Source organism: Phocoena sinus, chromosome 14, assembly GCF_008692025.1.
Source record: "Phocoena sinus isolate mPhoSin1 chromosome 14, mPhoSin1.pri, whole genome shotgun sequence".
NCBI classification, from domain to species: Eukaryota; Metazoa; Chordata; class Mammalia; order Artiodactyla; family Phocoenidae; genus Phocoena; species Phocoena sinus.
In genome coordinates this window covers 83,320,932-83,348,393 of record NC_045776.1, presented here as the reverse complement: position 1 = coordinate 83,348,393, position 27,462 = coordinate 83,320,932, and the positions used below count along the sequence as shown (strand labels likewise).

Below are 27,462 nucleotides of genomic sequence, written 5' to 3'. Positions count from 1 at the left end.
CGGGCTCGGGCCGCGAGCCGTAGCCACAGCCCCGCCCCCAAGGCGCCGGAAGTGGAGTGCAGAGCCTTGCAGAGCCGTGCTGTACGCTCTCGGTCACTGTGATTCGGAGCCCGCGCGGTCGCTGGGCCCATCCAAGTGGCGCGAGCGGCTCTGGGCCCCTCGGGCCCCGCGGTCCAGAGGGCACCATGGACGACAAGGGTAAATTGGGGCGCGACGGGCCTGCTGGGCCTAAAGCGGAGCCGCGCAGGGATCCCTCCACCTCGCACGCCCAGACTGGGCTCCGGGAGAGGTCACTTTCCAAGCTCAGGCTGTTTGGCTGGATGTGGTTCCTCTAGTCACAGCTAAAACCACTCGCTGCTCCTGTATCCAGGGAATGGGTCCTGGGGGTATCCCCGGACACCCCTTCTCCCCACGCTTTCCAGTGCCGTCCAAAAAAGTGAGATTTCGGACGCATGTGCAGGTCTTCGCAGTCTTGATTTCCTCTTATGTGAAGTACGAGTAAGACTCCCTGCCCTGTTGGATCTGGTACTAGAATTAAAAGAAAGGCGTATTTGATTTGCTTGTCTAATGTGGTTATCAAGGTGTTTTATTAAGTGTAGAGCAAGGGCAAACTAATGTGTATACAGTACCTTTCATGTAAAAAAAGAAATAAGAGCAGGGTGGACCTCTGCATCACATACATGTACATATGTATGTAGGTGAATACGCTTGACTTGGCATAGACTGGAGGGTGCAGGAGAAATCGGTAAGGAGATGACTCTGGGATTCTTTCCGGACTTGGGGTCTAGGATAAGGGGGAGAATGACCTTTCACTACCTTTTGATGGGGCTTAAATTTTATGCCATTGTACATGGCTAGCTTTTGCAAAATGAGAGAGAAAGAGTTTGCAAATAGTAGAGTGATGTCATATCTATTCCCGTCAACATTTATGGTGCCCCTGAAGCCAAACACCCTGCAAAGAAAATATTTTTTAAATTAGTTTGCTTTTTAAAGTCAACAGTCATTGATAAGCTCTCTGGTCGTCTATCCTGCTAAATGAATTTGATGAATCACTTTTTTCTCCCTTCCCAGAGTTAATTGAATACTTTAAGTCTCAGATGAAAGAAGATCCTGACATGGCCTCAGCAGTAGCTGCCATCCGGACTTTGCTGGAGTACTTGAGGAGAGATAAAGGTAAAGACGGTCATCCTCCATCACTCCAGGTGTTAGGAAAGTCTGCTCATAACTGTTAGAAGTGTAGCAAGTGAGAGACGGATGTGTGCCTACATAAGGTAATGCAGCCCCAAACTCAGCTCCTCCCTCTTTTTCTGTCCTTTTAATGTGAAGAGAGCCCTCAAGTTATCATTGAATGGGTCTCCTTTCAATGAAATATACTTTGAATCAGGAATGACCTTATTGGCCTTTCTCACCTTCTGAGATGGCCCACGCTCTGTCTGTGGAGTGTGTTTCTCTCTAAATAAATCCACTTCGTATCCATCACTTTGTCTCTCACTGAATTCTTTCTGTGATGAGACATCAAGAACCTGAGCTTCATTAAGTCCTGAAGCCAGGTGTGTGATCTCAGTTGGAAGACGGTGCGTTTTGGCCGGGTTTGAGTCCCGGCATGTGGGTTCAAGTCCCAATCTGAGGTGCACCGTCTCACTTTGAGAGTAGCAGCTGAAATTGGGAGGATGCTGTGGTTCTACTCACTACAATAGCAGGTGAGTGCAGGGAGCCACCCAGATGGACTGAAGGGGCTAGACCAGCATAGATCCTGCCAGGGTCCCCACTGAATAGTGGGGAGTGGAATCAACATTGCAGAAGGTTGGGGTAATGAAAAGAAAAGGAAGAGAAAGAAAGAGAAAGTCCAGAAAAGATTTGGGGAGGAGAACAGAACCAAGAAATCTCAGAAAGCAAGCTACTGTATTTTTTAACACTACATAAAACAATGGAAGAGGGAGCTCTGTGGGGTTAGAAAAGACAACTGAACGAAGTCATTTTCTAAAAGATCAGGAAAACTCATTTCACTTAAAAATGAAATGATTATGTCCAAACCCCATTAAAGTTACTGTAAGGAAGACAGAATGAGAATAATATCCCTGCAGACAATGAAATCACACCAAAACGTAAATAAATAAATAAATAAACCCCCCAAAAAAGAGCAACAACCAGAAAAAAAAAAAAAAAAATGCTATTTCACAATGAGCTAAATTTTTTTTAAATGGTACAAGACATGAGACATAATATAAATCAGATTTAGAAAAACAGAAATGTAGTGATAGAATTCAAGAAACAATTAGAAATAAAAGAAAAAAAAATTAAAAAAAAAAAAGAATGACCATATTATACCAGGTTAACTTTGAAGCTTAAATTATAGCAATAGTTGAGCTTTACAAGGATTTATTGAGCTTCTGTCTTGTGACAGTTTCTTTGCAGTTGCTGTAGAGAATGTTCCAGTATAAATTCTGGTTTTAATGTCATCGTGATTACTACTAATTCAGACATCCTAAATATAAGCATCTGGGTATAAACAAAATAATAATAACAATAAAAATAATAAAGCGTTCTTCTGTTTTGTTTTGTTTTGTGTTTTGTTTGTTTGCGGTACAGGGGCCTCTCACCGCTGCAGCCCCTCCCGCCGCAGAGCACAGGCTCCAGACGCGCAGGCCCAGCAGCCACGGCCCACGGGCCCAGCCGCGCCACGGCATGTGGGATCTTCCCGGACCGGGGCACGAACCCGTGTCCCCTGCATCGGCAGGCAGACTCTCAACCACTGGGCCACCAGGGAAGCCCAACAAAGTGTTCTTTAATCTGAAGCGCTGGCCTAGAGATGCATGTCTCTAAGGCAACCTCCAGCATCTTCCCATTGCACTTACAATAGCATCCAAACACCTGGGACTTCCCTGTGGTCCAGTGGCTAAGACTGCACTCCCAATGCAGGGGGCACGGGTTGGATCCCTGGTCAGAGAACTAGATCCCACAAGCTGCAACTAAGAGTTCATATGCCACAACTAAAGACCCGGGGCAGCCAAATAAATAAGTATTAAAAAAAAAAAATCCAAACACCTAAGCCTTACCTACCCCACCCCGCAGACCTCTTCTGTCACTGCTACTTAATTTCCTTCTATGCTGTCCCTCACTGAGCTGTGCTTCACTCTGGCCTCTCTTTGTTTCTCATACCAAGTTTATTCCCTTCTTGGGACCTTTGCGTTTATAGTCTGCATCTGAGACTTTTCCCACTGGATCTTTACTCGGCTGGATCCTTTCTTACTCAGGTCTCTGCTTAGGCCTGCACTCCAAGAGACCACCCTTGTTAACTCTGTCTAAAGTAGCTCCACCTTTCTCATCATTCTGCTTTTTTCTGTCCTCATTTCAGTCTGTAATTAACTTGTTGATTTCTTTGTGTGCTTGTTTACTGTCTGCCTCTCCCACTAGAAAGGGAGTTCCGTTAGCTGGGACCCTGTCTGTCACGTTCACTGATGTATCTCTACAATCTAGAACAGCGCCTGGCATACAGCCTGCACCCAGTAAACACTGGTTGAATGAGTAAGTGAATCACAGACCCATCAAGGGTCAAAAATGAACGTCACATTCCTCGTGTGATCATTCCAGGGGAGACACTCCAGGGCCTGAGAGCGAATCTCACCAGTGCCATAGAAACCCTGTGTGGCGTGGACTCTTCTGTGGCCGTGTCCTCGGGCGGGGAGCTCTTCCTGCGCTTCATTAGCCTTACCTCCCTGGAATACTCCGTAAGCCCCTGCCCTCCTCGGTTACCTCTCCGTTTCTCTGTTTGGCCACAAATATTCTCAGCTTTATCTGGATCCTCCCCTTCACCTCATTTTGCTCTTTTCTTCCTAGGATTACTCCAAATGTAAAAAGATCATGATTGAGCGGGGAGAGATTTTTCTCAGGAGAACATCACTGTCGAGAAATAAAATTGCAGATCTGTGCCATACTTTCATCAAAGATGGGGCGGTGAGTAGATCTTGATCATGTGTGGTGATTGGGAGCAAGGACTTTGGAGTTAGACTCCTGGGCTAAAATCCTGCCTCTGCCACTTACTTGCTGTGTAACCTTGGACAAGTTACTTAACCTCTCTGTGCTGCAGTTTTCTCATCTGTTAAATAAGGGTAATAACAGCACCTACCTCATAGGGGTGTTGTGAGGATTAATGAGATGGTATGTGTAAGGACTCTGCACTATGCCCGGCACATAGTAAGCACTGTCTAAATGTAGATATTATTATCATAGGTGGTTGTCATTTTAAACAGGCAGAGAAAAACCCTGGACAGCATGGATGATTCTTGATTTGATAAGGTGTCTTACTAAAAAAAGTATTTTTTATTACTGGATATGTACTAAATTAATCTGAATTAAATTAACACAGCTCTTGTCATTGGTTCATACTGACTGTCTTCCTGCTGAATGTTAGCACTGGATTGAGATTTTTTCATCTTCATTCCAAACGCTCTTACAGAGATACCACCAAGTGTTCATAAGCTGAGTGAGGAAAGACGGGAGCTGCACATCAAGTCAGTCTCCCAGCAAAGGGGTCGTAAAACTTTTATGACATCTCTCCCGGCAGCACGCCTTCTTTCTGCCATCTAAGCCTCCATAGACCATAAAAGTATTCACTTGCATCTGGACTCTTGTCCACTGTTTATTACCCCTTTCCCAATTTTTGAAGTCTTTTTTTTTTTTTGGAGTATGTTATTAAATAAATGACGTAATAGATGCGAGTGGAACTTGTACACAAGCCAGCTGCAAACAAAGCCATCTTGGGGCCAAGTGGAGGCAAGCCTGTGACTGCCTCTCGCCGAGGCCTTCTCCTTCTGCAGACTCGCTGCAGGATTCATTTGCTCTAGTGGAGTTGAATGTGTAATAACCACCCGCATCAGTGCTATTTTGGCTAAATTTCCAGCACAGCTGCTTAAATTTGAAAATGCAGATGAACCACCTGGGGATCTTTTAAATGAAGATTCTGATTCAGTCGGACAAGGGTGGGGCCTGAGAACCTACATTTCTAACAAGCTCTTGGGCGAGGCCCAGAAAGGAGCTAGGGAGCTACGTCCCTCCTCCTTGCTTACACTGTCGTCTGCACTCTGTTCCCCAGAGCGGAGATTACATCTAAGTATCTGCAAATTGTATCCAGTCCACAGATGGGTTGTGTTTACCCCAAACAGCGTTTATAAGTTTTTAAAAATTAGTTAGCTAACATTGAAATATTGGATTTTCAGCGCCTCTAGAAAAACCAGATGATCTGACCACAGTGGGCCCACATGACAACAGCTGGAGCTCAGCCTTTCTACTCTGCTGCTGGCCCCAACCGGCCCCTTGCATTCCTTTATGCTACCTGCCTGGTGCCTGTATGCCCAAGAGTGCGAACCATGTCTTAGAATTAGGGAAGCCAACCCAAAGGAACCTAACAGAGCCTTCAGATATAAAGGCTTTTGTATCTGAGTAACACCACGTGGAGATGTCACTTCTGCGCTTGCTACAGGAAGAGGAGACCCATAATATATTCCTCTGGCAGAAAACTTTTTCAGCTTGTATATGGGCTTAAAGTCAGTGTACTATCAAGGATCTCCTTTCTGATTACAGCTGATTTGTGAGAAAGCATATGGAGAAGCTTTAGGGTACCAGGAACACGCATCAGAGGGTCATAGAGTATGGGTGATCGCCAGAAGCTTGCCCTTTTGACAGAGCTTTCTGTGCCCACAGAGAATATTAACTCACGCCTACTCCAGAGTGGTCCTGAGAGTCTTGGAAGCAGCCGTGGCGGCCAAGAAGCGTTTCAGTGTGTACATTACAGAGTCACAGCCTGACTTATCAGGGCAAGTATCCTTCCATTTGGTTATGAGCCCAGCAGTCCTTTTAAAGAGCGAACTGAGGATTAGAATCCATTGTAAGAGGAGCCAGAATAGGCCCCTGATTTGCCAATCAGTCAGCATTGCCTTTGACAGTGCCCATTCCTGCCCCTGGAAGAAAAATCACCGTGAATTTGAAGTAGGTCACAGTACAGGATCTAGGGGTTTTAGTTAGTACTTAAGTCAGAGGAACAGCAATTGAAAGATTTTTATCAAGGAATAGATAATTCACCTCATATCTAGCCAGAACATAGTAAAAGAAAAACCCTTTTTTTCTGAATTTACATATCTTTTTGTATCCCCAAGAGCGTAGTTCTCCTAAAACAAATACTTCCTTCTAAAGGACCCAAATTCTTGTTTCCTTAGTCCAAAGTCTCAGGATGTGCCCCTTAATCCATTAATGTGAACTGAGTTTCCAACTAAAGTGATTTATCATTGTCCAAATTAAGTGACTCACCATACACCACTATGAGACTTTCCTGGACTTTTTTCTAATGTTCTCAAACTGTCGCTTTCAGTAAGAAAATGGCCAAAGCCCTCTGCCACCTCAGTGTCCCCGTCACCGTCGTACTGGATGCCGCTGTTGGGTAAGTGCCTGGCTTCCCCCGCCACAATTACTCTTCCTCGCCCACTCCCAGGGGTGGCTTGGAACAGCACTTCCAGTTGGAAGGTTTGAGTCTCGTTCATAAAACTGGACTGGGCAGCGTCCTGCCTCTTAACTGATAGCTGGGCTAAACCAGCAAGCTCATTATAAGGCCTTGATAGTGTACAGACAGGGCTATAGGATGTCAGGGAGAGGGGGAGTCATTTACATGGCGGTATCATAGTGCATTTTAAGAGCAAGGTGCAGAGGTCAGGTCAGCACACGTGACCAGTGCTCCCTCTTCATCTGAAGACACGGGCTGCCCTCAGTGGCACTCTGGGATTCTTCGTCTCACCTGTGCAACTTCACTCCTAAAGCCCAGGTGACATGCTCCATGGATTGGCAGCGTGCCTCCCAAGAGAAAACAGGAGTAATAATCCCTTGGAAAGGAAACACATAAGGAGATGATTAAGGAAGTTAGGAATGTGTTTAAGAGTAAACATTTTAAAGAATTCTACTAATTGCTCATTTTATTTTCTTTTAAGATCTATTTATTATTTATTTAGTTCTGGCTGCGTCAGGTCTCAGTTGCAGCACGTGGGATCTTTTGTTGCGGCACGTGGGCTTCTCTCTAGTTGAGGTGCACGGGCTCAGTAGTTGTGGCGCACGGGCTTAGTTGCCCCACAACATGTGGGATCCTAGTTCCCCGACCAGGGATCAAACCCACGTCCCCCACATTGTAAGGTGGATTCTTTACCACTGGACCACCAGGGAAGTCCCTAATTGCTCATTTCAAAAGGTAGATTGGCCTTCAGCCTACCTGCAAGATTCTTGAATTACATAACATTTTTTCCAACTTCAGATCACATCAGGTCTTTAAATTTTGTTTGTATTAACGTAGAAAGGAAAATAGAATGTGCCACATATAGTAAGGATAAATGCCGGGTCATGAAATCCTTGCTTCAGCTACACACGTATGCATGTACATTACTGGGTGGCAGGATGAGTTACATGTCTTATTGTGGTGTCGTGACCAAAACAGGTCTTGGTGCCCCTGTAGCAGAACCGGTAACGGTGCCAGCGGTTGTCTCATGAGTTCAGTGCTCTTTGGAAGACAGTTATGAGAGGAACTTACCTTGGTGAAAATGGAGTATTAATCTTTGCAGGCGATGTTGCTACTAAGAAGAGCAAAGACAAGGGAGCATTAAAAAATTGTTTTTAATTTCCTTAGCTACATCATGGAGAAAGTGGACCTTGTCATTGTTGGTGCTGAAGGAGTTGTTGAAAACGGAGGAATCATTAACAAGGTAGGAGCATCAGTTCTCCACAGGCCCTTGCTCAGGGCGTGGAGCTACATCACTGACCTCAGACATCCAGCTAGCTCTGTATTGTTAACGATTCGTTCCTCTAACCCTGCTTAGCTTCAAGACTCCACCACTGCAGCCAATGGCTTCCCAGTTCCCATGAGCCATTGCAGCGGTCAAATTTTGTTCAGATTTCTTCCTGCTTTGGAGACTGATTTGTGTAAATTAGGAGAATGTAATTTATATATTTTCAAAACATGCTTTAACTGGAATTGAGTTTTTGGTTGGTTTTTCTTTTTAATGGAGCATATTTGACATCAGTATAATGTTTCAAATTTATCTGTTGCTTAACATGGAAAGATTTCACGATAGTTTGTTGTATGTGGTAATATATAACATAAAAATTTGCCATTTTAATCATTCTTAAGTGTACAGTTCAGTGGGATTCATTACACTCACATTGTTGTGTGGCCATCACCATTGTCTGTCTTCAAAACTTTTACATCACCCCAAACTGTCACCATTAAGCAAAACTCCCCATTTTCCTCTCCCCATCCCCTAATCTTTCTCCTTCCATGATTTTTGCCTATTCTAGGTACCTTATATAAGTGGAATCATACAGTATCTGTCCTTTTGAGTTTGGCTTATTTCACTTAGCATGATGTTTGCAAAGCTCATCTATATTGTAGCATGTGTCAGTGCTTCATTCCTCTTTATGGCTGCATAATGTACCACATCACATTTGTTTATCCATTCATCTGTTGATGGATACTTGAGTTGTTTCTATCCTTTGACTATTGTAACTAATGCTGCTGGGAACACGGGTGTACGATTACCTATTTGAGTTCCTGTTTTCAATTCTTTGAGGTATATACCTAAGAGTGGAATTGCTGGGTCATATGGTATTTCTGTGTTTAGCTTTTTGAGGAACTGCTGAACTGTTTCCCATAGTAGCTACAGCATTTTACGTTCCTACCAGCAACGTACAAGGATTCCAAATTTCTCTACATCCTTGCCAACACTTGTTTATTTAACTATAGCCACCCTAGTAGATGTGAAGCGGTATCCCATTGTGGTTTTGACTTGTGTTTCTCTCATGACTAAGAATCTTGAATATCTTTTCATTTGTCTGTTGACCATTTGTATATCTTTGGAGAAACGTGTTTTCTTTTTTAAAGGTCTTCTGTAATTCCAAAGCCAGAAGTACATATATTACGTTCACTCATATACTTTCTGTTGCTTCCACTTCAGATATGCCATAAGATCTCACCCTTCTCCGCTTTTCTCTGACTTCCCAGATTGGAACCAACCAGATGGCCGTGTGTGCCAAAGCACAGAACAAGCCTTTTTATGTTGTTGCAGAAAGTTTCAAGTTTGTACGGCTCTTCCCACTAAACCAGCAAGATGTCCCAGATAAGTTTAAGGCAAGAGTTTTACATATTTGAAGGGGTATTTGAGTCTAAACTGAAACCTTTGAAGAAAAACGCAGTGCTAAGAATGTTCCATTAAGTTACTCACTTCCCACTTTTTTCCAGTACTCAGGATACAAAGGTAAGTTGGTGGCTGTTGAACAGCCTAATTTGTCCCCAGAATTTAAGTCTTTGTCTCTCATTCAATTAAGCACTAGATACAGGCCAAGGAGGCAGGGGAAACTGGTAATAGTCGAAGTTTTGGCTCAGCTGTCTGGGCTCACTTGCCATCTCCACTGCTTACTAACCATGTGACCTTGGGCAAGTCCTTTCATTGTAAGCTCTGTGAACTTCAGTTATCTGTACAAGGGTTATGACAATTCTGAGATAATCCATGGGAAGAACTTAGCACGTGCCTGGCACTTAGTAAGCACTCTATAAATGCTCTAAATGGTTGTCTTGAGAGGTCTGGAGGAGTTAATCCAGCACACCAGTGAGGGGACACATGGCTTAAGTTTTTCTTTAATGATCTGCTCACCCAAGCCACACTCGTCCCCCTCGCCAGTGTGCCGCACAGCTGGCCTCCCCCCGTTTCCAGAGAGCACTCTGAGGCAGGAGCACACTAATTGCTCAGGCCAAGGCCTCTCCAGTTCAGAGCCCTGAGCACATGGGGCAGACTAACGTATGCTTCCTGTCTCCTCAGTACAAGGCAGATACTCTGAAGTCCACGCAGACTGAACAGGATCTCAAAGAGGAGCACCCATGGGTCGACTACACCTCCCCTTCCTTAATCACACTGCTGTTTACAGACCTGGGGGTGCTGACGCCCTCAGCAGTCAGCGACGAACTCATCAAGCTCTATCTGTAACCGCCGGGCCCTTTCCTGCCGGCGAACAGCTGATGCTGGGAGCAGCCTCTTGGCCCCTCAATGAGCCAGGCCAAAACTGAATTGTTTTTTTATGAAATTTTATCGACTAAGGACTTAAAATCATACGTCTTGGAGAATTTTTTATTCATTTCAGTCCCATCTAAAATATGTTCATGGTTCCCCTAGAACCCAACCTAAATTGTGCTTATGGTTTCCAGACACTTTCATTCATTTCCAGTTTCCAGAAATACAAGTTAGATTATTGGCTACTTGACTGATGAAAGAAGATGTGCCCCGTCCCCCTCCCTTCATCTTCCCCACACTCCAGACTTTACCTGCCAGAAGCATCAGTGAAAGCCATGCAGGCCTAAGAGAGCAGGGGTCCTAACTGCGGCCAGGCGCCCCTCCAGCGACCAACAGCCACCCAGGACGCAGGCTACACGGTGCCGTGTGAGAAAGGCAGGAGACACTTGCTGAACCTGCATCAGGCTTCCAGCAGTGGACGTGAGAACCCAAGACAGAAACAGCGTCTTTGGCAGGAGTACCCTGCACGCCTCACCACTTACGAAGACGCCTTCCAGAATATTTGCAAACTTTAATTCTGTATCTGGGAAAGATGTGAATTTAAACATGTTTGGGTCCTGAACAGCTTTTTTAAAATTGTTCTTGGGAACAATTCAGCATCTTTTCAAATTGTATGAAAGATTTTGATACGGCGTTGTATCGGTACTGCAAGCTGACCCCAGGCCCAAATGTATTGTCCATCTTGGTAAAGACACTATGCAGCCACCTTCACACACTTAAGGCACAATTAGAATGAAATACAGTTTATTCAACAGAAGGCATAATAATTTTCTTTTCCAGAATGACTTGCTTCCTCTGTTTTTCAGATACTCATCAATAAAACAGTACTAGGGGCTGTGCAGGTGTTCTGCACAGTACATCAAAGAGAGAACTGAAGTCCAGGGAGAAGGACATCCAGGGAGATCAGGTGCCTGAAAACACAGGAATTTTAAAAGGCCTAAAATCAAGTCTACATCAGTATCTCTATGTTAAAAAAGAAGTATAAAATAGCCACCAAACAATGAGCTCTTTGAGTAACCCATCAAAATAAATATTGACATCTGTTATTTACACTCAGTTAATTTACGTTTTCTTCTGTTAGACTCCAAAGGCTGGTATGTTTTTCATAAAATATTCATGAGCGTGAAACCCCTCACATCTCTGCCGTCTGCAACAGCAGCTTTGGGAGATGTGGTTCTTCCCGGACATCTGCTGAAGTTCTGGTGTTCAGTAGACGCGAGCGCAGGCTATCTGCGAGCGCAGGGCAGCTCGTGGCATTGCCGTTGCTCTCATGCACTTCGCCTGAGCGGCAGGAATCAGCAGTCATCTTCCAAATCTGAGATCCCCAAATCTGCTGTCTCGACTGATCTTGTGCCACTCGTCAACAGCCCCTTCTCGAGTTCTTCTTCAGTAATTTTGCCTTTTTTAAACTTTTTCAAGAGCCTTGTGTCATTAAGAAGTTCTTCCATGTCTTCATCTTCGATATCAGAACCCTGAGTGCAGAAGAGACCAACAAGCTACTGAATTTCTCAGCAACAGTGTTCTAAGTGAAACCAGCAATTTTTAATCGGTAACTACTTGCTCTTAGATCAGCTTCCACAAACACAGCGCATTCCCCACCCAAGCCACCAAGGGAGTATAGAAATCGGAGAGTCCTACGCAATTCCTATTAGAAGATAACTATACACGACACTTCAGTGAAACTTGTTCAGAATTCTAAGTTGAGTATTTAAATAATAAAAACGCAAACTTTACCTCTTCCCTTTTCCTTTTTTCACTCCGTTTTTTCTTCTTTTCCTTTTTGGCCTTCTGCTTTGACCAAGCTTTATTTTTTATGAATTTTCTTCTCCCTTCATTTTCTGTTTTCTCTTTTCTTTGTTGCTCCAATAGCTTCTGCCTCTGCTTTTCTCTGATTTTATCTTTAAATGGAATGCTGTCTGTACTGACATCCACAGGCAGGAAATCTGGAAACTGCTTTCCTCTCAGCTCTGGCATCCTGGGCATCCTCAGCAGGCCAAAACCTCGAGCAAGACTTGCAAAATCGAGGTCTGATAAAACCGAAACACTGCGGTTAGCACGCCCAAAACAGGGTTACTGGCATCAACCCACAGAACATTCATAACAATATAATTTTGTCTACCTAAATGATCTAACAGGCTCATTTTAATTAGAATTAAAATAATTACATTTTTACTAAAAAGGAATACTCGACAGCCAGCGTATTCTCTGTCTACTCAAACCCAAGGAAGACTCTTTTATTTTATTTTTATTTATTTTTTTGACTGCGCTGCACAGCACATGGGATCTTAGTTCCCCGACCAGGGATCGAACCCATGCCCCCTGCAGTGGAAGCTCGGAGTCCTAACCACCAGATCACCAGGGAATTCCCAGGAAGACTTTCTTTTAAATGTTTAGAATACATTAAACCTGGCATAGGTCTGACTTTTTTTTTTTAACATCTTTATTAGAGTATAATTGCTTTACAATGGTGTGTTAGTTTCTGCTTTATAACAAAGTGAATCAGTTATACATATGTCTCCATATCTCTTCCCTCTTGCGTCTCCCTCCCTCCCACCCTCCCTATCCCACCCCGCAAGGTGGTCACAAAGCACAGAGCTGATCTCCCTGTGCTATGCGGCTGCTTCCCACTCGCTATCTACCTTACGTTTGGTAGTGTATAAATGTCCATGCCTCTCTCTCGCTTTGTCACAGCTTACCCTTCCCCCTCCCCATATCCTCAAGTCCATTCTCTATTAGGTCTGTGTCTTTATTCCTGTCTTACCCCTAGGTTCTTCATGACATTTTTTTTTCTTAAATTCCATATATATGTTAGCATACGGTATTTGTCTCTCTCTTTCTGACTTCACTCTGTATGACAGACTCTAGGTCTATCCACCTCATTACAAATAGCTCAATTTCGTTTCTTTTTATGGCTGAGTAATAAGGCCTGACGTTTTTATAAAACAAAGCAGTTTTCATACTTGTAATACTTCTAAAACCACCAGATGTTTCAGATGGAGATACAACTATGTGAAGAAGTCCAACTTACCCTTTAATCTGAAGATGAGGTTACACTCATGCTTTGCATAAGCCTGGACGAACGACACAAAAGCTTTCATGCCCTTTTCAAACACAGCTCTGTCGGCCAGGGCCATGGACTTGAGCTTTGGAAGGAGGTCTACTGTGTTCTTCTGGACTTTCATCTCCTGCAGGGGGCACTGCACAGGGACCACAGCATCACTTCTGGCTGGAATCCCCTCATCCCCAACCAAGGCTACCCCATAAAAGCCAGTGCCAATAAAACCAAAGGCAGAACAATCCATTTTAATCTTAAAGCGGAGGCCTGGAAGCCCAAATCCAAGCAAAGTATTTTACTTGGTCCAGAAAGTATTTTAAAAATTTTAAAGCAAAGTTTAAAATGAGATTTTACCTAATAATACTGATTTCTGGTTGGAAAGTATGGTAACATAGGTCTATGTTCCCAACTAGTGATACTTAGCTGGGGCCGAGCAGTGGCCGTACCCCAGAGCCTCTCCACAGCCATAAAGCCAGCCAGGTTCCCGCACGGACATCACCAGCCTGGCCCCTGTGTGTCTGCAACCCCTAATCTAAGTTCTGGACCCCACTTGCTGGAAAAGAACTTTTTCAACTACCCCAGCATTGGACATTCCATAGGAAAAAGGAAGACAGCTTACTTTCTGGTTAATTGCAAGGAAATTGACGTACGACTCTTCCATGGGAAGGAGAAACACAAGTGCGCTGCCGCCGTGGCCGATGCGGGCTGTGCGGCCACAGCGATGCACGAAGGCACTGTGAACAACAAGGGGCGGGAACATGGTTACCACGTGACGGTGGCCGAGCAGAGCACAGGCCTGCAGCTGCACGGCTGATGCACCTAAAATGACCCGAGGAGCTCCATACCAACCCGCCGCTTATTAGTGCTATAGAAGAGCTGGCTATTAAAGTACACGTGCAAACCAGGGAGGGTTCTGTTAGACATTTACTATGAACTATAAAACTTTTAAATTTATGCCTATCTGACGGTACAGGTAGGAGGAAGCAGTCTCAGTAGAAAATTTGAAAAACAATGAAAAGTGTAAAAAAGAAAATAAAAGTGACCTATGAGGAACCGCACCCCCGCCCCCCCCCCGGAAGTAACAACTATTGCTTAGGAGTTTGTATTTACAGGTGCTTTCCTATGTTTGGAGGCATTTATCAGGAATATATGCTTGCTTTCAGAGAATAACTGACATCTTCATATATGGTGTATATATTGTTCTCCTTTAAACACTCTATCCTGTGCAGTTCTGCAAGAACTTTAAGGGACTTCCCTGATGGCCCAGTGATTAAGACTCTGCACTTCCAGTGCAGGGGGCATGAGTTCCATCCCTGGTCCAGGAAGTAAGATCCCACATGCTGTGCGGCACAGCCAAAATATTTAAAAATCAATAAGTAAATAAAAAAGATCCATTAAAAAGTATTTGAGGGGGCTTCCCTGGTGGCGCAGTGGTTGAGAGTCCGCCTGCCGATGCAGGGGACGCGGGTTCGTGCCCCGGTCCGGGAAGATCCCACATGCCGCGGAGCGGCTGCGCCCATAAGCCATGGCCGCTGAGCCTGTGCGTCCGGAGCCTGTGCTCCGCAACAGGAGAGGCCACAACAGTGAGAGGCCCACGTACCAAAAAATAAAAAAAAAGTATTTGAAAATGACTGAAATTTCAGTGATAATATAGTATCACTATTGACCTATCAATGATAACTCACCAGTTCCCCTATTTTTGCTATTTTGTAATGTTTTGACAACCATCATTATGTCTTCTTCCTCAGGATTCCTATTTCATTAGCCTAGATTCCTAGACAGAGTGGGTAACATTCTCTCATGCTGTACCTGGCATTGCTGGGAGGGTCGTACTGCAAAACCCAGTTTACTTCAGGAATATCTATTCCTCGGGCCATCACATCAGTGCACACTAAAATCCCACTAGAAAATGAGAAAACACCACACTGAGTAAGGAGGCCACTGTTTCCCTCACCATCAAGCAGTCTTTACTGAGGGATGACAGTAATAACACAGGTTGCAGAATCTCTCACAGAAGCAAATATATAGGAATAACATTTTGATTTTTCTTCCTCCTAAGAACCTCTAGGACTTTACAAGTTGTCAGTGAAATCTGTAAAGAGGTGGGGAGGAAACACTGAAGAGATTTTTTTAAATTAGCATATTTCCATTGAGGGAAAAGAAAAAAAAAAACCCACAGTATTTGGTCTAATCCTTTGCAGCCGTTTAAAAAAAACAAATGAAATTTTCCCTCCCAGACTGTCATGTATCCATCAATTCTATCACTTTGCCTAAAAGATTGCTTTTAACATAGCCAGAAGGCTCAATGATTAAGAAACACAGAGAAGTATTACTTCTATGCACAAACAGAATCAAGTTATGATCACTAGAGCCACAAGTTCCCTACAGCCTAGCCACCAGCTGACAATCTACAGCCTTTAACGGGTTGCTCCTGTCTGTTCCGTCATTCAACAAACAGCTACCAAAGCCCCACTGGGGGAGCGAACACAACACACAGGTTCCCGTTCTTATGGAGCTTACAACCTAGCAGGGAAGTTGACAGATAAGTAAGGAAGTCAGTGTAGCAAAGTGTAATGGGGTCAGGACAGAGGGCAGGGGCTCTGGATGTTTATACAGAGAAGATGTGATAACCAGGTTGAGGAGGAAGAGAGTTCCAGGCAGGGAAACACATGTGAGGTTTCGAGGCAGAGCAACCTGCAAAAGAGCAGAGTGGCTGGAGATCCGCCATCTCCAAGGAAGCCAACCCACCTTTGCAATTTGCGGAACTCCGTGAAGATCTTATTGCGCTTATATTTCATCTTTCCGTGAATGCACATTACCTTCACGCCCTTCACCAGGGCCTCCAGAGCCTTTCCATAGTACTCCACGCAGGCGCAAGTGCTGCGAGAGGGGACAGAGGGCTTAGAGTCGTAGGCCGCCTTGGTCCTCCTGCGATGGGGGAGGGAGGCCGCAAGCACTAGATGCAGTGGGGACCACCCAGTCGTCCCGGGAGACTGCAGAGGAGAATGCCTGTGCTTATCATCCACGACTAAGCTCTCGGCCAGGGGAAGGCCAATCTTCTGACAAAACCCCTTCAGCAGGAGTTAAAACCCAAACAACGTGTTCCTCTTGTCTAAAGCTGTTCTAGCAAGGGGATCTCCCTGGCTCCCGGAGGAACTAATTAAACGGAAGGAGTCCTTCACAACAAGAACGATGACGTCTTAAATACAGCTTTACTCCTGCTTTTCTTTCAGGGAACTGCTTCTTCCCCATTCAGTGCAGTTCCCAAGGGCTCAGCAGAAGTCAGACCTATCAGGTCCTCTATCCTGGATATTGGACTTGGAGTCAAGGACAAAAGGGGACTGGAGCAAGGTCATCCCAATGAGGCTGTGCCCTAAAGAGATGGCCATCTGGGTCCCCCAGATCCTGTCTTCCCTAGAGGCGGTGCACCCAACTTTCTCTTTGAGTCTGTGAGCTCCCTACACAGCCCCCTTCTAATAAAGTTCACCTTTTTTATTTGAGGGATCCCAAAGGGATGTCACATCCTTTTGTAGATGAGGGACCTGAAGCTTCCAGAGAGGCAGTACGAGTGAGTGGCAGAGGAGAACCAGAGGAAGGTGTGATTCCGTCTCCCATGTTCTCCCACTACACCAGGCTGCAGGATTCCAATTCGGGCTAACTCCTGTCTAACTCTCCTGTCTTAAACACCTGTGCTAACTGACTGCTGCCAGATTCCCCAGTTTCCACCAAGAGTCACATCAGTACATAATAAAGCAGTTTTGCACACTAGGGTCACAACCCACAGATCCTGAAAGCAATCTGGTGGGTTCTGAAATCAATTTAGTGAGTCTGGACCAGCATTTTTTAAAAATTAGAGCAGAACAGAACAGAAAGCATCAGAATGCATCCCACCTAGTCAAACGCAGTTTTATGAAATCTTTGTTTCAGTTTCGTGTGCGTGTGCGTGTGTGTGTGTGGTGTGGGTACCAGGTTGTATTTCTAACTGTGGGACAGTACAGCTAATGTATTTTATTGGTGACATGATGGATGGAAAACAAACATAAAATTATTTTGGTATTGCAAAAAAGACAACACCACAGGTATATCTGGAGGAGGAAAAAAACAGCCCAAAGGATGCACACAACTGTTCCTATCTTGCGCTCTTGACAACAGGACACACCCAGTGTGGCAGACACTAGGCTGGCGGATCAAACGCCCTCCCAACCACTTCCTCCTTCACCTCCCTCTACTACAGAGGCTGGGACAGCTACCCACTTGTTTTTTTCCCATCTCCTAAAGTGAGGGGCTGCTGGGTGACCCACCTTTGGCCCATACAATGAAAGCAGAAGTCAGCTTGGGAGGGGGCTGCCTGAGAAAGTCTTTTGCTTTTCTGATTAAAAGGGTCGGATATAGCAAGCACTGCCCTTCCCCCTCTCCCTGCTTTTCCTTTTATCTGCTTTCAATGCAAACGTGGCAGCAGGTGTCACAGTGGTCATCTTAAAACTAGGAGGTGACCTACAGGAAGGAAAGGCCAAGACAGTTAAAGAAACACTGGTCTTGACGTTGCTGAGACAGAAACCAATGTCAGGAACTGCCTACCTCTGGACTTCTTTTCACAGGAGAAAAATAAACCCCTCCAGCTTGAGCTGCAGAAGTCATTTGCAGCAAACACATTCCTAACAGACAAACAACCTGAAGGGAATTCCAAACCTGAAGGTTACACACATGTGCACGTTCTGGGTGTGGCTGAACCCCAGAAGTATTACCTGAAGAAGACCAGGTGTTTTTCCTGCTTATGATTTCGAAGAAAATGTACCAGCTGATTAAATTTCTCATCTGCCTTACATACCTATAAAATAAAAAGGAAAACCAATAAAATAAAAACAAATTTGCTGACAATAATAACCCCATAGCTATTTTCAGTTTCGGCCTTAAATTTTTTTTTTTTTTTTTGCGGTACACAGGCCTCTCACCGCTGTGGCTTCGCCCGTTGCGGAGCACAGGCTCCGGACGCGCAGGCTCAGCGGCCATGGCTCACGGGCCCAGCCACTCCGCGGCACGTGGGATCTTCCCGTACCGGGGCACGAACCCGTGTCCCCTGCATCGGCAGGCGGACTCTCAACCACTGCGCCACTAGGGAAGCCCGGCCTTAAATTTTAAGGAATCTAATTTCCTCCATGAAAAGGGACAGACTTTCGTCAGAATGTTACTCAGTCTACCGAGATGAGAATAAACATCAGCCTGGGCTGCTGACACACGTAAGTCACAAAGTCATGTAACTGAGGACAGGGAGTCACCCAGTGCAGTAAGTACCTCCCAAACCCCAACATGCAGACAGCGCCATGCCGGCCACCACCCCCGGGGAGGTCTTTAAAATGCAGATCCTTGGACACAGCATACAGATTACGATTCACAGCTGTGGAATTGGACCCAAGGGTCCATAATACTTAAGAGTGTCCAGGGGCTTCCCTGGTGGCGCAGTGGTTCAGAGTCCGCCTGCCAATGCAGGGGACAAGGGTTCGTGCCCCGGTCCGGGAAGATCCCACATGCCACAGAGCGGCTGGGCCCGTAAGCCATGGCCGCTGGGGCTGTGCGTCCGGAGCCTGTGCTCCGCAACAGGAGAGGCCACAACAGTGAGAGGCCCGCGTACCGCAAAAAAAAAAAAAAAAAAAAAATGTGCCACAGGGTATCATTTTATAGATTTAGTTTCCTAGAAAACTGAAAGCCAGTCTCTAGAGCACTTATTTTTGGCTTGCTTGTTTTTTTTTTTTTTTGGCCACGCCACACAGCATGCAGAATCTTAGTTCCCCAACCAGGGATCAAAGCTGTGCCCCGGCGGTGGAAGCACAGAGTCTTAACCACTGGACAGCCACGGAAGTCCCATTTGCTTATTAATTTGTTTTAATTGCTAAGAGTTAACATATATCAGTGGGAACACTGTACACCATATTGATAAAACTTGGAAAATCTAATAAGTTGTTAAAACAATTATTATAGCTGATCATTTAGAAGGAAAACCAGGACTTCCCTGGCAGTCCAATGGTTAGGACTCCACGCTTCCACTGCAGGGGGGTGGGTTCGATCCCTGGTCGGGGGACTAAGATCCCACGTGCTGTGCGGCGCAGACCCCGAAAAAACATAACTAAGCTTACTGAAAGCAGTTCAAGTCAAAAAAAATTAGTAATTTTTTTCAGTAAATTGCTTTGGCTTTTAATACTTGTTTTATTTTTTCCAGCTTTACTGAGGTATAATTGGCAAATAAAAATTGTATATATTTAAGCATATTTACACGTTAAAAATCTATACATGTATACATTGAAGGTGTACGAAGTGATGACATGCGAGTACACTGTGAAATGATTATCATAATCAAGTGAATTAACACACCCTTCACATCGTTCCCTTTTGTACTTGAAGAACTACTCTGTTAGCAAGTTTCAAGTACACGACACTGTTAACCCCAGTCCCCACGCTGTACCTTAGACCCCTACAGCCTCCTCGATGGCCTGCAGGAGTCAGTGAGACCACCCAGCACTCACCATGTAGTAGTTCTCCAGGCGGGAGGGGGTCTTCTGCGTGCTGCTGGCCGCCGCGCCCTTCTCCTTCACCGAGATGCGCACAGGGTTCCGGAGGCCTGCTCTCACCAGGTTCTCCACTTCTTGTGTCTGAGTGGCCGAGAAGAGGCCCGTTCTCCTCTGCTTCGGCAAAAACTCCAAGATGGTGTTTATGCTAAAAAGAGAGGGCTCATCTTAACCCCTCAATTAACAGCATAATCAACAAATGGTGTTTTATGATACTAAACAGGTTATTTTAAAAGACTGAAAACCATCACAATATTTACAGTAGCTACTACTGGGAGGTGAGATTATGGGCGATCTTCATTTCTTCTTTATACTCTCATTTTCCCAAGGTTTCTTCAATGTGAGCATATAATTTTACTTTTACAATGGGGGGCAATTAAAAGAGTGAAATTAAGACAAAACTTTTTGAGACTAAAAACCATGAAACTGTACACTTTACATGGGTGAACTGTGTAACATATGAATTATATCCCAATAAAGCTACTTACTTTTTTAAAACTCACAGAAACTTTTAAAGAAGCCATGAAGGAAAACACATCTTAAGAACATCAAAGACATAAGAAATGGAATTTAAGTTGTGTGGTAGAATCTGAAGGATTAAACAACCTAATGATTTGAAATTCACATGTGGGGACTTCCCTGGTGGCGCAGTGGTTAAGAATCTGCCTCCCAATGCAGGGGACACAGGTTCGAGCCCTGGTCCGGGAAGATCCCACATGCTGTGGAGCAACTAAGCCCGTGCGCCACAACTACTGAGCCTGCACTGTAGAGCCCGTGAGCCACAACTACTGAGCCCGCGTGCCACAACTACTGAAGCCCATGTGCCTAGAGCCCATGCTCCGCAACAAAAAAAGCCACCAAAATGAGAAGCTCGCGCACCTCAACGAAGAGTAGCCCCTGCTCGCCGCAACTAGAGAAAGCCCACACGCAGAACCGTAGACCGAAGGCAGCAATCAATCAATCAATAAACAGAACCCGCCTGCCAGTGGAGGGGACACGGGTTCGAGCCCTGGTCCAGGAACTGTGCCGTGGAACTAAGCCCGTGCGCCACAACTACTGAGCCTGCACTCTAAAGCCCGTGAGCCACAGCTACTGAAGCCCACGCGCCTAGAGCCCGTGCTCTGCAACGAGAGAAGCCTCTGCAATGAGAAGCCTGTGTACCCTATGAACAGTAGCCCCTGCTCACCACAACTAGGGAAAGCCAGCACGCAGCAACGAAGACCCAACGCACCCAAAATATAAAATAAATAAATTTATTTAAAAAAAGAAATACACATGTGGCTAACAGAGACAGTCATGGAGTAACAAAGGAATTCCATCTTGAGCTCCCTTTCATCCTGTGTCACCCGAAGCCCACGAAGTCCAAACTCCAGTACCTCGCCTCGAACCCCATATCCAGAAGCCTGTCCGCTTCATCCAACACCAGGACCTCCAGGGACCTCACGCAGCTGGCCAGATCCAGGCCCTCTGCCTTCCTTCGGAACATGTCCTCCAGGCGGCCTGGGGTTGCCACAATGATGTTCCCACTATGAAAACAAAGTTAACATTTACCGCACTCGCTGGATCTCAGAGACCTCTGTGATTCCAAACACCAAGTTTTGTATTCCCCCCAGCAAAAGTCATCTAAAATGCCAGTGAAGAGAAGGGAGACCACCACAGCGGGAAGACAAGGCTGCGCCGTGAGGGGACAGGTCTGGGTTCCAGGCTGAGATCAAGGGCAGGGCTCAGCAAACTGGCTCTTAGGTCACGTATGGATTCCGCTACTTTCATGACATTTTACTGGCACGTAATTACACATCCTCTTTCATTCATGGGTTGCCTCTGGTGGCTTTCACACGATAACAGCAGAGGTGAGCTGTTATGACAGACTGTGTGATCGACAAAGGTAAAATAATTACCATCTGGTTCTTTACAGAAAGGGTTTGCTGACCCCCTGACTTTACTCAACCACTTTAGGTCCCAGGTCACTTATCTATAAAATGAGAATGTGAACAGAACTAGAGATAATTTTATGTAAAGATCACAAACTGGCAGACTGAAAGCCAAACATGGCCCCCACACACTGGGTGACCTGCAGGAAAGTTTTGTTGTTGTTGTTTTTAAATGTGAATTACATGCCAACAGTTAAAACAATCTGGAGATAACACACAGAAATCTGGAATTCCATATTCTTGTAAAACATTCAAAACCTGGAGAACTGAGCCCAGAGTTCTGTGGGCAGCGATCAGTGGGAGGTGAGTACTCAGGCGTGAACTAGCCAGTCCCTCCCACTCCCCGCCCACCCCCTTCACACGTTTATATTATCCTCTGAGCCCTGCAGCAACTCGAGTCTGTGACCCCTGCTGCAAAGTATCTCCCATTGTAGCTGGACACAGCAAGTGCTCAAGAAAAATAGTTTTCTTTATGGAGATTCACTGACAAACTGGGCATAAATTCTATTGCTGCTCATTACAAACCTTATTCATCGTGGTACAATAAAATGCCAAGGAGTGATGGCCATCGCGTATTCAAACACGCATTCCGAATGCTTCTTAAACACCAGCCGTGTGCTCAGCGCCTCACTAGGCTCTGAAGGTAAAATGCTGCCGGACAGACACCACCCCGACTTTCCCGAGCCTCCTGGAGACACGGAAGAGCCTGGCACGTGCAGTACCTGGGAGAACGCCAGCCCACTGTGGCAGCAGGGTGGGCTGTGAAGCGGGCAGCGGTGGAGAGTGGTGGCTCACAGGCCCTAGGCAGACACTAGGATCTACCCCAAGGGCCAGGAGGAGCCACTGAAAAGCTTTCAGTGAGTGACATGACCCGACTGGCATTCTGGTTGCTACGCAGAGTGGACTATTGGGGGCAATAGTAGACACACACAGGAGAGAGAGAGAGACAGAGAAGCCACTGCAGGAGTCCGGGGGGGAAATGAGTAGGAGAGGTGGCGATGGGAAGGTTGACGGTTAGAGACGCGCTCTGGAGAGAAAACGCAGAGGACGTGGTGTCAGCTGGCTGTGAGGGGGAATGGAGGGGCCGGGACGAGCTGAGGCTGGGCCCCTGACTTCAGGAGAAGCAACGGGGGCAGATGAACAGGAAGCTCCAGACGAGGTGCAAGTCTGGGGATGAAAATTCCAAGCTCCTGTTGTAGACGCATTTGCAACAGCTGTGAGATGCCTGGGGAGATGCCAAGCAGACAGGTGGATCATCTGTGTGTCTGGGGCTCGGGGAGAGGTCAGGGACCACCACGGGAGGGACGAGATCATGAGCCCGTGAGCAAAATGGGAGGTTGGCCTGAAGAAAGAACTTTTTGTGGGGAGGGGGCTTCTGAAGCGGGGGGTTTCCGGTTAAGCCTAGATCATGTGTCGATTCCTCTTGGGTTCAATGCCAAGAGCAAGCAAGGCAACTTACCCGTGTTCCTTAAACCTCGCAACATCCTCTCCAGGATTCCTGCCTCCGATCCAGAGAATCTGGCTAAAACAAGAAAAGCGTCTTTGAGCAGGTCAGGCAAAATCACAGCCCATGGCTGACAGGGACTCTGCCTCCCATTTACCTGAACTGTGGGAAGGGCTTCGTGAAATGCGACAGGACCTCATCTATCTGCACAGCCAGCTCTCGCGTGGGTGTGATGATTATGGCGCCAACCTGCCCACGCGGGGGAAGGCACGTGATTAGCAGAGCCCAGGGCTTGCAGAGCTGAACTCACACGAGACTGCACCCTCCACCTAATGGACGAAGGTTCCCAGAGAAACAGCACTTCCTGGGCTTTTTCAGCAGTGCCCGGTCATGCCCGGTCACAGTACACATCGAGAGTTGACCCTTGAATGATGTGGGGGTTGGGGATGTGAACCTTCTGCGTAGTCGAAAATCCGCAAACTATTTATAGCTGGCTCTCCATACAACCGGTTTCGTTCCTCCATGTCCCAATTCCGCATCTAGGGATTAAACCAACCTCGGCTGGTGTAGACCTATAGTTATTCACTACTGAAAGAAACCCGTGTTTAAGTGGACCTGCACCATTCAAACCCCTGCTGTTCAAAGGTCAACTGTAGTTTGAATTATAGTCAGTCCTCGTTCTGTTCTACAAAGTGGCCACATACGCTGTTAGTGAACACTGGACCATTGCTCCTGGGGAAATGGGGTTAGGTTCCTGCAAGCCTCTGGCCACATCTGTGTCGACCTATCAATACATAAGCTTGTTTTACATATATTTCTGTTTAAAGATACCTTATTTTGTAAGTCAACTATACTTCAATTAAATTATTAAATAAAGACACCTCATTTAATATATACTGTTGATTCATTAACATTGAACCCATAGCCAACAGCACTATCAAAAGAAGCTTATGCAACATGTATTTTCTCCGTAAGGCACATCACAGCCTCTCTGCACTCAGGAACATTCGACAACGCTTCGGCACTATGTTTGGGGGTCATTTTAAACAGTGAAATCACCAAAAAAAAAAAAAAATCACAGCAGCAAGTTGACCGGGAAAAGGACACGTGCTTACAGCCTGAGATCTGGAACGAGAAGGCAGTATCGCCCTGATCAGACTCGGCTGGGAAAGTGCCATAAGGCGACTCCCATTTGTCGCTGCCCCATATAGGTGCAGGCACGAGCATGACAGCACACTGAGTGCTGCTCTGGGGAGCTACAAATGAACATTAAGCAGTAGGCACGTTCATAAACACAGAGCCTGCAGGTAATGAGGACAGACTGTACTTTTTCCTTCTTATTTTTTCAAGCTTTTGACCAGCTTCTTCCTCAACTGTGAACTCTCTGATGACTAAGTGAAAATAAACCATTTAGCTATCCTCACCTGACTCTTTTTTAACTTCTCTTCCCTTCTCAGGAGAATCTCCAGGATGGGGATGATGAAAGCGAGTGTTTTGCCACTACCTGTGACCTGCAAAGGGCAGAAAGTTTCCGTTTGCTTTTCCTCACAGTTCATTTTGGAAGGAAAACAGGAAGACAAGCTGCATTTACACAAGGTACTCACCGCTTCTGCAGCAACATCTTTGTTTTTCATGAACAGAGGGATGGTTGCAGACTGAAGAGAGAGATGGCAGAGCACTGGTTAGGGGATGCCGTGACTCCACCGATGAGGCCCAAAGCCCAAGGAACACAAGGCTGGCCTTGGTCACACTGGACCCCACCACAAATTGGACTCCGATTACAGTCACCCACCGGGGCCCCAGTGGGGTCAGCTCACAGGTAATACAGCAGCGGTGTCTACACAGATGGCATGGAGGGGAAGTGAGCCAAGCTGGGATTTGGGGGTCCTGAGTTCTAGCCCTGCCTCGCCTACTCTTCCTCTCTGGACCAAGAAGGGTTTGAAGACACTGTGTTCCTTCCAGCTCTAGTATCACAGAACAACGATTTAAATAGGCCCTCTAATTATAAACACCGCAGAAAACCCACAGGGTTACAAGAGGCCTGGCCCTTTGGTTGCAGCAACAAGCAGCTGAACCTGAAGCAGACTCAGGTCTTGGCTTCAAGGTCGCCCCCTCCAGGACCACACTCCACTCCTGGTCCCCAGAGCCTGAGCTCACCCATTGCAACACGTGTAGCACTTTTCTAACTGCTTCAACACAAGTAAGTCTCAGCCTGGGTGATTTCTGTGCCCGCAGGGAATATTTGGCAATATCTGAAGACATTTGGGGTTGTCAAACAGGGTGGGGGGGCTTCCCTGGTGGCACAGTGGTTAAGAATCCGCCTGCCAATGCAGAGGACATGGGTTCGAGCCCTGCTCCAGGAAGATCCCACATGCCGCGGAGCAACTAAGCCCGTGCGCCACAACTACTGAGCTTGCGCTCTAGAGCCCGCATGACACAACTACTGAAGCCCACATGCCTAGAGCCCGTGCTCTGCAACAAGAGAAGCTACCGCAATGAGAAGCCCGCGCACCGCAACGAAGAGTAGCCCCCGCTCGCCGCAACTAGAGAAAGCCCACATGCAGCAAAGACTCAACACAGCCAAAAATAAAATAAATTTATTAAAAAAAAAAAGAATGAGATTTTTCATTTGTTTTTCACACTAAGTCCTCAAAATCCACTGTACATTTTACACTTAGAGCACATCTCAATATGGACTCACCATGTTTCAAGTGTTCAACAGCCACAGGTGAGTGACTACCATAGTGGACGGCACCTAGACCATCGACTCCAATGGCAGACACTGGGTCTTGTCTGCACTACAGTCCCGAGGCATGGCACAGAGCACTGCCTGCTTCCTCCACACCTTTCCTGAGGAGCCTATGGACATCTCAACTTAACATTTCAAAACAGAACCCTCTTGATTTTCCCTCTGAAGCCTGTTATCCTTCCCAGCTTTCCTCATCTCAATAAATGATACCACCATCCACCCAGCTGCTAAGTCAAAAACCTCAGGGTCCCTGTAGATTCCTTCTTCATGAACCCCACATCTGGCCCCTCAGGAGCCCTAAAGCTATCCCAACATTGACTTTTCAATATCCACTGCGTCCTCTCTACTCCACGCCACCATCACCTCTAACTTGACAGTGGCCTCCTAATGGACCTCCCCACTTCTCCTCTTATTCCTCTAAAGTCTATTTTCTACGCCGCAGTCACATCCCTTCCCTCTCTGCACAGTTTCCCATGGAAGACAGCTTCCCGCTGCATTTAGAATAAAATACAAGCTCCTACAAGGAAGATCCTGCACGATCCAGCACCCGGTTTGCTCACCTCTTACACTACTCATGCTGCTCCAGTCACAGAGGCCTTCTTTCTGTTCCTCCAAGCTCATTTCCAGCCCCAGGGCATTTGCACGGGCATTTCTCTTTGCTGGAATATCATGCCCCCAATCACCCCACAGCCAGGTCCTTCTCATTCAGGTAGCAGCTTAATGACACCTCCTCCGAGAGGCCTCCCCTATCTTATCTCCTATCCTGTACCTTCTTGTCACTGTCTCCTCCACAACACTTATCACCAGCTGAAATTACCTTATTCCTTTACCCCTTTCTCTCTCTCGGGCATTAGAAAACAAGGCCCATGAGTGGGGACCAACACTGCAAAATCCCTGGAGCCTAGAAAAAATTACCCAATACGTAGTTTGTCCTCAAGAAATTTCTTGAATAAATGAATAAACTGGACCAGGACACTTCACTTAGCCCAAGTAATAAAAACAATGACAGCAGGTAACATTTACTGAGCGCCCATGATGTGCCCCAAATTGTCTTCGGTAATCTCCACAACAACCCTCTGGTAATACTATTTTCGTCATTTCACAGAGAAAGGAAATGAAACACAGAGAGGTTAAGCCATTTGCCCAAGGTCTCACAGCTAGAGGGGGTAGGGGGAGAATACGAACCAGGCACTTGGGTCCCAGCACCTAAGGGCGGGGTGGGGGGCGGTGAAGACCCTGGCACAGGTGAGCCGCCGCCTGCCGCCTCTGCCTGGCGATCATTAACCAGCTTGGCATCTCCCGAGTCGGCGCAGCAGAAAGACGTGGCAAAAGTCCCAGCCGGAGGAGTAAAAACTCCAGGATGCGAGTCCTAACACCTACCGGCCGCATCCAATTAAGCGGCTGCCGGGCCCGCCCTGAGCCTCCCCTTCCCCAACTGCCCCCTGCGTACCGAGGGCCCACCTCCCCGGCCCCGGGTACCTGCACCGGCGTCATGTACGGGAAACCCAGCTCCCGCAGGACACCCAGCACCCGCGGGTGCAGCGGCACCGGGAGCGACTCCCAGGAGCCCTCCGTCACGTGCTCCATGGCTCGCTCCGACACCGCAGCTACCAGTACTACGCCTCCCTG

General features: G+C 46.4%; 2 protein-coding genes across 6 annotated transcripts; one reads left to right on the top strand and one right to left on the bottom strand.

Moving 5' to 3' along the window:
- The first annotated feature begins 39 nt into the window (after positions 1-39).
- Positions 40-14,182, top strand: EIF2B1 (eukaryotic translation initiation factor 2B subunit alpha). 3 transcript variants are annotated; one of them, XM_032603289.1, is made up of 9 exons: positions 40-198; positions 1,072-1,173; positions 3,592-3,728; positions 3,838-3,954; positions 5,701-5,813; positions 6,365-6,433; positions 7,661-7,736; positions 9,032-9,157; positions 9,846-14,182. In XM_032603289.1, exons 1-9 carry the CDS (start codon positions 186-188, stop codon positions 10,008-10,010), a joined length of 918 nt encoding a protein of 305 aa, XP_032459180.1. In that variant the 5' UTR covers positions 40-185; the 3' UTR covers positions 10,011-14,182. The 3 variants fall into 3 exon arrangements, with proteins under 3 accessions (XP_032459180.1, XP_032459182.1, XP_032459181.1); XM_032603291.1 differs by having other exon boundaries at positions 57-436; XM_032603290.1 differs by lacking the exon at positions 40-198 and adding an exon at positions 442-460.
- Positions 10,820-27,462, bottom strand: DDX55 (DEAD-box helicase 55). 3 transcript variants are annotated; one of them, XM_032603284.1, is made up of 14 exons: positions 27,313-27,462; positions 24,689-24,739; positions 24,509-24,595; positions 23,242-23,333; positions 23,100-23,162; positions 21,086-21,235; positions 19,668-19,857; positions 17,895-17,977; positions 15,898-16,029; positions 14,959-15,051; positions 13,769-13,883; positions 13,123-13,291; positions 11,829-12,121; positions 10,820-11,566 (listed from the first exon to the last, which is right to left on the bottom strand). In XM_032603284.1, the coding sequence occupies exons 1-14, from the start codon at positions 27,418-27,420 to the stop codon at positions 11,390-11,392; spliced, it is 1,803 nt and encodes a 600-aa protein (XP_032459175.1). In that variant the 5' UTR covers positions 27,421-27,462; the 3' UTR covers positions 10,820-11,389. The 3 variants fall into 3 exon arrangements, with proteins under 3 accessions (XP_032459175.1, XP_032459176.1, XP_032459178.1); XM_032603285.1 differs by having other exon boundaries at positions 10,822-11,566; positions 13,123-13,279; positions 27,313-27,454; XM_032603287.1 differs by lacking the exon at positions 14,959-15,051 and having other exon boundaries at positions 10,822-11,566; positions 27,313-27,454.

Excerpts from the sequence above, each read along its gene's own strand:
- EIF2B1 (XM_032603289.1), top strand. Across the intron at positions 5,814-6,364 it reads TCACAGCCTGACTTATCAGG|TAAGAAAATGGCCAAAGCCC; the intron begins GCAAGTATCCTT and ends TGTCGCTTTCAG. Across the intron at positions 7,737-9,031 it reads ACGGAGGAATCATTAACAAG|ATTGGAACCAACCAGATGGC; the intron begins GTAGGAGCATCA and ends CTGACTTCCCAG.
- DDX55 (XM_032603284.1), bottom strand. The coding sequence starts at position 27,420 with ATGGAGCACGTGACGGAGGGCTCCTGGGAGTCGCTCCCGGTGCCGCTG. Across the intron at positions 24,596-24,688 it reads AAGATGTTGCTGCAGAAGCG|GTCACAGGTAGTGGCAAAAC; the intron begins GTGAGTACCTTG and ends TGCCCTTTGCAG. Across the intron at positions 15,052-15,897 it reads GAGTTCCGCAAATTGCAAAG|TGGGATTTTAGTGTGCACTG; the intron begins GTGGGTTGGCTT and ends CTCATTTTCTAG.